General features: G+C 39.9%; 1 protein-coding gene across 2 annotated transcripts; it reads right to left on the bottom strand.

Annotated features, from left to right (window-relative positions):
* Positions 1–1199: 1199 nt before the first annotated feature.
* On the bottom strand, positions 1200–8052 carry OLFML1 (olfactomedin like 1). Of its 2 annotated transcripts, none has more exons than XM_063397307.1 (3): positions 7633–8052; positions 5036–5321; positions 1200–2154 (listed from the first exon to the last, which is right to left on the bottom strand). In XM_063397307.1, the coding sequence occupies exons 1-3, from the start codon at positions 7756–7758 to the stop codon at positions 1367–1369; spliced, it is 1200 nt and encodes a 399-aa protein (XP_063253377.1). In that variant the 5' UTR covers positions 7759–8052; the 3' UTR covers positions 1200–1366. The 2 variants fall into 2 exon arrangements, with proteins under 2 accessions (XP_063253377.1, XP_063253376.1); XM_063397306.1 differs by having other exon boundaries at positions 5036–5324; positions 7633–8051.
* Positions 8053–9549: the final 1497 nt, after the last annotated feature.

A 9549-nucleotide genomic window follows, 5' to 3' on the forward strand; every position in this document is an offset into this window, starting at 1 on the left:
GAAAATCTGTGTAATCATAGTGATGGAACACAGCCATGGGACAGTTATAAAGATGAGTTCTAATAAATAGCTGAGGAAAGCATGGAAGGAAGTTTTTGAATAAATCTTTTGCTTGCAATTATCTATTATAAGTCTCAAGCTATTCTGCAATTAGTGTTCTTTAATTATAACTTTAGAAGCTTGCTTTGTATTAAAGAATTTTAAACTGTAGTTTTAGAGTGCAAAAAAGGTTTTTTTTAGACAAAAGAAGGAAATAAGGAGGGGGCTCAAGCCTCACACAAGGTGGGAAAACATCCTGGACATGAAGATATGACTTCAGCTCACTGATTTATGGCTCCTGGAGAGGAAAACTGGACATCAGCTTGGAGATGGATGGACTTGAAAATAGAGATGGGACCCCCACATCTGGAAGCCAGATCCCACCACCTGGAAAAACATATCCTGGAAGTACATCCTGGAGTATTGAAATATCAGAATAGATCACAATGGTCCATAGAATTATACAGGACAATCTATAGATTTATGGCTGTTAGGTATTGAATTGTGACGTTAAAACTAGAAATGGAAACTGCTGAGAAAGCTTATGAATATGTATAAAATACCATCAAAACCAGCAATGGGTGTGCAGTTGGAAGGGAAAACCCCTGCCACTGTACCCAGCGCTGCCTCTTTGCTCACACTTTACCATGTTAATTAATTAATTATTAAATTGCTGCTTGATATATTGGCCGTGTCAAGCGTCTCATTTTTAACACTATTTGGCTAAATCAGAAAAGGTAACCCAAACATCATTTCATAAGGTGAAATCCTGAAATCTGATCTAGGCTGAGTTCAAATTCTTAGCAAAGCTAGGGGTAGGCATTTTACCCATGATATTAGGGTTTCAATCATCAGCTTAGTTAGAGTTCTCTTAGGAGTTTGATTCATCCTTCCAACCTGTCCCAAACTTTGTGGACACCATAGAATATGTAATTCCCATTCTATACCCAGAGCATGGACCACCTGCCATAGTGTTTTTGATGTGAAATGGGTTCCTTAATTTCTGATTTGATTTCCATGGCATTGAAGCAGAAAGTGTAGTTTCAATAGGAAGAGAACCTGTCAGAAATGGCCTATTATTTTTTAAATTAACCTTAGACTTTAAGACTAATTTTGGAGGGTATGTGCATGTGTGGTATTTAATCATTATGTAATTTATATTAATAAAGTCTTCACATATCCTTTATTGGGCATTAAGATTTCTGGGTACATAAGCCTTATATAAAATGGATGAAAGTTGTAACAGAAGGGAATAATGTAATTTTAATACACATTAATGGCTGTGTTGACCTGGGACTGGTGGCTTTTCGGTCTATTTGAACAGCTGCTAAAGGTTTTCAACTTTTTGCTTTGTGTGAAGCTTGTAAATGATCTGGGATCCATCACCCCAAGCAAAGAGCTGCTTTTCTTTAGGATTGTAATGTACGGTGGAGTGGCTACCCTGGCGTTTGGGGAAGTGCAGTCCTGGGTTTACGTAAGCATTTAGAGCATCCAAAACATCATAAACACACTGGATGCGGGAGGAGCCTCCAGAAGGAGAGTTGTAGACCACGTGGAGGGTGTTGCAGGCCATGAAAGCCGCCTCAGCACCCTTGCTGCTGCAGGGCGTGTCCCAGCTGTGCTCCACGGCCATGGCCACGGGGCTGATTTTGGTGATGACAATGTTCCCCCCGGTCTCTGGTTCCGCGTGGAGGGCCCACAGCCCCTGCTCGTCAACAGCCAGGTCTATTTTTGTCTGTGGAGAGAGCTGGTAGGCAGGAATCCTTCCAGCCCCTGGCAGCAGCATCTGGTCAGCTACGTTTCTTCTCTGGATATTGAATTTAACGATCTCATTTAAGGAGCCGTGTCTGTGGTAGAAGAGGAAACCCTGGTAGATGACGTGGCCAGTTCCTTCCCAGGGCAATGGCAAGGGGACTCGGCGGGCCTTCAGTGTCTGATTGTTTTCCATGAAACTCATGATATTTGCAAATTCCAAAATCACATTATTTACAGAACCACTTAATAAATAAATCTTCCCATGCTTTTTGCCAGGATCTTTCATCCAAGAGCCATGTTTTTCTCCAGTCTTCTTAACTACCTTTAGGGACCTAATACCTGCAAGCACGTAGTCACAACCTGCAAAGAAGTACGTTTAAAAAAAGTTAGAACATATGTTAATTTTCTAGTTTCCCTTCTTTGAATGACTTCGTTTTCTTTTAATTCATCTCTAAGGCCAGAGTGAATACAACAGTACAGGTGTCAGCAGTGTGGCTATGGTAAGTAGCGCTGAAAATAGTTTTATGTCATATATTTCTGCTAAGAAAACTGTGGTATCTTCATCTACCTGTAGAGCATTGGGTTCTGTTCTATAGCACCAGTGTTACACAAAACATTTGGATGTTTGTGTGTCTGAGAGGAAACCAAGAGCACAGTTAGTGATTTTGTGATTATTCTTGACTTACTCTTTTACAGGGCTATAATTTTTACTTCAGAGAACTGACTTCTGGTTTAGATAAACTCAGTAAACTATTGAGATTTATTTCTTGTTGGGGGCATACAAATTTAAATCCGTTATCATCCACATGTATAGCGTTTTTGTTTCATGACTTGTCTTATCTTCAGGTAGCCTCTTTTTTATACATTTATAGTACAAATAGAAATAAAAACAGATCAGAATAAAAAAAGCCAAGCCACTGTGGTATCCTCCCATTCCCCTTCGCAACACCTGCACACAAAGGAATGAGAACACATGCAGATCACACAGCCAGGGGTGTGCATGCACTGGGGCGGCCCCTGAAGGAGCTGGTGTGATGTTTGTGCTGTCACCTCCTGTGCCAGGAGCGTGGCTGCTGGAACCACTCTGCACTTTACCTCACTGGAGGGTTAAAATTGGCCCCAGCAGAGAGCGAGTCACAGCTCTGGCTTCTTTACATCTTGTGTGCACTCTGTAGGGATGTTTCAGACCAGAAAGCACCAAGCCTGTGAGGACTCAGGCATTTAGACTCTGAGATCTTTATCAAACAGCATCCTTTCCAGGGGAAAAAAAAAACAACTATTGCAAAGCATATTAACAAGCTTGTTTACCAAAGGCGCTCATAAATTACAAGGCACAGCATTTGAAGTTTAAAGAATTGTTTTCAGTGGAGTGCAGCCATTTCAGTAAACAGGACAAACAAAGCTCTAAGGCAGGAAGTTCTGGCAGCAGATGAAATGGAGAAAGCAAAACCAGCCCCTCATTTGGCCTGGTATGAACCTATTGAAGTCAGTGGCAAGACTCCAGTTGCCTGTAGAAAGCAATCTTTGTGTCGTTTGTGTGTGCTGATACCCTCTAATCAAAGCTTTTGGATATTGCTGCTACAGCGTGGATTTTTTTTTTTTGTTCCTGGGAGTCTTCACTCTGGAAGTTCCTTCCCTGAGCAAGCCAGAACAGCTTTCTCAAATCTAACATTTATTGATTAGACAGATTAAAAAAAAAAGTTAAATCTGCTGAATCAAAAACCATAGACAGCCCCAGCAACATCTTCCTCTGCAGGGGAAATAACCAGATTTTTGCCTGATTGTTATTTTCTGCATGAACTTGACCTAAACCAAAGGTCAAGTAACAAAGTAACAAAGCTAGACTTAAAAAACTTCTTTTCTGCTAGATTTTTGAGGTGACTCAGCAAAAATAATCATAGAGTCTGGCTAAGACATGACAGCATAGAAGCAGAGCTACTATTTTCTAAAGCTGAGGATCTTCCTACTTTTTTAAAATGCTATAAAATCTTCACAGGGAATGCTTTTGCCATCAAAATAAATGGAAAAAGCATCTGACTAGTACTGTCAGTAGAGAACAAATTGAAAATAAAGTTACTATGAACTGCTACAATAAAGTTAAAAGTAATAATTTCCAACAAAGGAAAATGGAAAGCAATTTTTTCCCCGATGAAACTCTCAGAAAGATACAATTTTCAAAGTGCCCTAACTACAGTCAATTTAAAGATCCCCATTTTTTTTCCTCTATGTTCAAAAGTTCTCTAAATGGCAAACAGAACTATTGATATTCAGAGAACTGAATGGTGGAGTACGAGGAAAGCTCAGAAGCAGATTTCTTCTGTATTCATCTTCCGTAATACTGATTTGCTTGAAAAGTTCAAGGAAGAAATTGGAAACTTATGTGTAAAATTAGATCAGCCTAACTCAACTGAAGTCAGTGGAATTGTATAATTGATGATGCTAAAGTTCTTTCACCGATTTAAAAAGTTATAGTTTGTATTTATTGTTATTTACTCTTTATTTCTTACTACAATGAAAAGTAAATAGACTACTTTAAATGTGTCTGAAATACATAATTTACATCTAAACCACAACTCTTTGAGGTGAAGATAATTATAAAATGTAATTTGTTTTTAAAAAAATTATAGATTGTGCATATATTCTTTAAGCTGGGTACCATAACACCTAGTTTTCAAATCAGAACTAGACTTTGCTTATGGCCAAGCCAGTGTGTTCTCTTGTTAAAGTAAAAGTAGGGGACAAGGAGAGGAAAGATCACAGAACAGGACAGTAAAGCAGATACAAATTGTCAAAGTGAATTAAGTATTTTTACTGCCTCACAAATTTACTTTTGAGTGGAGGTTTTGGCCCTGCTTAGTCCAGAAAACAAAGACCACCATTGATTTCTTAGTACAGCTGCAGTACTGAAATGCAGCTCAGAAGTGTATTTTTCTAGGACTTTTCAAGAGCACACCTTCAGAGGATTTTACCTTATTTTATAATAAAAAGTAACTTCCAAAGAATTAATTTGTTATGCAGTAGAACTTCTGCAAAGTAAATGTTTGAACTGTATTTTTCTCCCTTCCTCTTCCATACCTTTTTTGCATATACACGGGTTTTATAAGTCTAGTATTTACACAGCCCAAACCCCCTTGCAGTAACCTGTGGTATTCACACAGCTAATGAAAATTTGTTTTCCCTGTATCAGCATACACACATGGGCTTGTTCATGCCAAAGTCCTGAAAAATAAACTGTTCTTACTTGCATTAAGCATGACTTTAAGTCTCTTCTTTTCTTCTGCCTCTTCCAGCAGCTGCTGCTTCAGCAGGTCCTCGTGCACTTCCACGCAGGCGTTGGAATCCATGACAGATCCAAAATAGTCAATGTCCCTCTGCGCGTGCTCGATCCTCGTTAGCAAATTCTCCACCTCCCTCTTTACCTCAGCCTTGTCAGTGTTCAGTCCTGCCAGGCGGGACAGCACCATCCTGGAAAACTCTCGGAACTCATCCACGTATTCCAGCACGTCCTGGTTGCATTTCTCCAGCCTCTTCTTGAGTCAGAACAAGGGAAGAAAATACATGGATAGATCTGGATAGTCTGTGCACATCACATCCTCCCTCATGATTGCTTTAAAAACTGTTGCAGCAGCCCTCTTGTTAGAGGGTATAAGTGAGCCAAAGCACAGACTCCTCGTTCATCACAGCATGAAAAGGGCCCTGCTTTATTCCTCTTTACAGCTCAGCCATCCTGACCCCAACCATTCACTGACTCTGGCTGCAGCAAGCTCCTGCTGCAGGTTTCCCTTGCAGCCTCTGACTGCAGGGATCAGTGTGCAGACTCTGACTGCAGCTTTTACCCAGCTAGACTGGGACTGCAGCCCCACACTGACCTCACAGCAGGGATTCTCTCTCCCCAGGATCCTTCTTCTTCATGATGCTCTCATTCCCTCTTCAAAGTTCCTCCTCCATGATCCTCCCTTCCCTAGGTACTACCTTTCCCATTCCCTTTTATCACACTGATCTTTATTGGGTATTTATCAGGGGCAAGGTTGCCTGTATTCCCTTCTCCTACAAAACCCCTATGCTGTTCCCTCTTTCCCAGTGCCCCTGCAACCATCTCTTCCAGCCCAGGGGGCTGTTGCTGGGTGTCTGTGTGAGGAGAACATCTCAGACTGGCACAAAATTCAAAAGTCTTGACAAAAATCCACATTTTTCAACTTGACAGGGTTACTGACAGCCAGATAATATGTTTTGCTATCTATAGAAAGAAAAGTGCTCCGAGGGAAGCAGCCAGGGATAATAAAAGTCTCATGATCTCTGATGACTTGCTCTCCATAGACTTTCTGGAACTCCTGTAGGACCACTGGTCAAGCAGTCTCAAAGAGTTTTCTGCAGGATATCTGTAGCCAGGAACATTTCACTTAAATGCAGCTTTTCTGACTGAGGCAGAATCTAGTGTGGCTGTATTTCACCCATTTAAAGGTGAAAATGAAAATAATGAAATGCTATACTTAAGGAAGTTTTGTGTTGTTTCTTTTTTTTAATTTTTTCCCCCCTCAAATTATTGGCTGTATTAAAAAAAAAAAACAAACGTGAAACAACAACAAAAAATCCAAACAACCAAAAAAAAACCCAACCAAAAAAAGCCAAAAAACTATTTCTTTACGCCTAAATTCAAATTATCCATGTTTTCAAAGGTAAGTAACATGATTTCTCTGTTGCAATGCAGCTGCTTCATAGGTGTCCTGAAAATAGTATCCCAGCTGCCACTTCGGGAAGATGAGGAATTTGAGCAAATCTTTGGTTGGTTTGCTCTGTGAGCTGTGGTTTCTACCTCCTCTCTCCCCCATTAGTCCCCAGGAAGTTGCTTAATTACTTTCTACAAAACCTTTATTTTCAAGTGCTGTCTTCAGTATCTGCCTCACTCTTTGTCCTGTTACTTTTGTGCCCCTTGCACCAAATGCCACGGGTTACCTCATTTTTGATGGGTGCCAAAGGAATAGAAATTGCCAGGTGAAGTTACTCCTAGAATGGCAGAGAAAATGTAAATCTCTGTCTACACAACAGGAAGAGAATATCAGGTTAATCCTTCTGTTCCTTCTGTGTTGAGAAGATGAGACTGGTGAGGGTGTTGTACAAAAAGGGACGTGAAATCAGGCAAGTTAGTTTCTCTACAAGTCTGCCAATGCAAGCCGGGAGCCAGGCACTTGTCAATAATTTAAAATAAACAATATATGATTACACCACACCAATACTGAAGAGGTATTTTGCAGTATTGGTAGCTTTTAACTGTGGAAAAAGAAACAAGAACTGGTATATTTATATAAGTAATTGAAAGGAATTCAAGGAATTGAAAGGACTGCATTTCAGTCTCCCAGATATTAAGGGTTTATTTGAAGTGCAGATACACTTCTGGTTTTCATGAATGTGTCTTGAACTACCCTTCCAGGCAGGGATATCTGCACACAGAGAAAATACCTGATAAATTTCCATTTCCTTGCTAATAAATAATTGACAGCACTCCTACTGGTGACAATATGTTTATACTGCTCCCAAGGGTGGTCTGTGACAGCACTATATAAACATTTGCATTTTTAGCTAAATCCACTGATGTCATTAAAAAAAAATACAAATGATAACAGAATAAAAACAAAACATTATGAAATTATATCCTGCAACAAATGATGTGGTAAGTTGGGATCATTACAGTTAAAGTTTTAGCAACGATTTTACTCATTCATTGGAAAAAAATGGAAATTTACCCTCCTGATTTGTCATATCACATGGACTGTCCTGGGCTCGGAACATCCACACATGTTGAAACCTCTTTTGCCGCAGAAGGACTCATCAGGCACATACCTCCAGAGAGAGAAAACGCTGGTCGATGTATCTCAGCAGGGCTGCATCCTGCATCGTGTGCTGTGCTGCTCCCATGACGCTCATGAGGGATGGAATCAGCAAAAAATGGACTTGTAAGGCTACCATTGTACCAGAAAATTTTGGAGGAAAGTAGTGAATCAATTCTGTGGGCAATCCCAAACGCTGCCAGTCCAAGGTCAAATGCAGTTTGCCATCATCTGAAGTGAAAAGATAATACTAAAAATCACTAAAAAGTTAAAAATACTGTGGCTGAAAAGATTAAAAGGACTTAAAATGGCTGTTGCATTTTATCATTAAGGAAGTAACATTGTGGCAGAGGGAATGAATGTGTTTATTTCTAGGAGCCAGATGACTACTTCTCAGTTTGTGATCCTGTGATCAATCCCAGATGTTCAGCACTGAGTCACACCGAGCCTGTAGGCCAAATTTTATTAAATACAAATAAAAGCAATTTATTGTCCCCTCCTCTCTCCTCCCATCTGCTTTCCTGTGTGACCAACCCTGCAGTGTGTGCTCAGTGCAAATCAGAGTGGATTCACAGAGGGTGGAACACAAGGCCAACCCTTCACAGGGAGGTCTGGTGTTTAATGTAAAACCATCTAAAGCAATTGATTTAATTTCCACTATTCCTATATACACTAGGACTGGAAAACAGAGATACAACTATTTGTTAAAAAAATTCCTTCTTTTTCTCTTGACTACTTTTACAGGTGAAATTAATACCTTTAACACAGTTCTGTGTCAGTTTAGTGGAGTCCATGATACACATCTTCTTTTGGAATAATAATTGTACTTAGTCTGGCCTTAAAAATTAATTATAATTAACTTACTGCATTTGAAGCAATTTGTATTTATTTGATTTCATAATTTTCCTGACTGAATGCCTTGTTTGGAAAAACTCATGGCCATGCTAATACTCTATTTGCTAGAAAACCATGTGTTAGGAGCTTAGAAATCTTCCTTTTATCTCAAGTCAAGCTGAACACTTCTGTTTCTCAGAGTTCTCCACCCCTTCACTTCCCCCCGCCATTTTTCTTTTTCTATAGCTTTTCTTTTTTTCTCTCCTCACATTTACCAAGCTTTCTTTTTCTTTCTAACAGCCTCATGTGTAAGCATGTGACTGATTGCAAAATTCAAGTGTGTGTGTCACAGGTTTTTACCTCCGTGTGTTTGATTTTTGCAGGGCAGCTATGTGTGCTTTGCAGGCAAATTTCACCCAAGGGCAGAGATGAGTATTCTGTCTTTTAGTATTGCTTTACCCTGAGAAGGGCACACAATTTGCCAGCTCCTATTTACAGGCACAGTCAGTGCTGCAGAGAGAGTTTAGTACTTGATTTTTCAGTCCAGTGACATTTCACTTTACTCCAGAGCTCCTGTTTGAGGGGACAGAGAGCTTGCACTGAGAGCAGACACCTTAGAAAGTCTGTGTTTACTTGATTCTGTCCTATGGAACATCTTGACATCATGTTCTTTTCCACTAAATAATCAGCTGCAACACCGGGAAAGATCAACATAGGAAAGAAATTCCCTTCTCTAACTTCTGAGGTGACCCTGGGATCCTTCAGAGTTGTTCTCTGAGTCTCATGTCTGTCACAGGTAATGGTTGGGAGATGATTGATTCTGTCCTATGGAACATCTTGACATCATGTTCTTTTCCACTAAATAATCAGCTGCAACACCAGGAAAGATCAACATAGGAAAAAAATTCCCTTCTCTAACTTCTGAGGTGACCCTGGGATCCTTCAGAGTTGTTCTCTGAGTCTCATGTCTGTCACAGGTAATGGTTGGGAGATGAAGATTATGGAATTCAAAATTATAAACTTCCTTTCAAGAACACATATTTAGATGTCAAGATACAGATATACAACTTCTTTTTTTGTCTTAAGGCAGGGAAAA

Source organism: Prinia subflava, chromosome 5 (genome assembly GCF_021018805.1).
Source record: "Prinia subflava isolate CZ2003 ecotype Zambia chromosome 5, Cam_Psub_1.2, whole genome shotgun sequence".
Classification (NCBI taxonomy): Eukaryota; Metazoa; Chordata; class Aves; order Passeriformes; family Cisticolidae; genus Prinia; species Prinia subflava.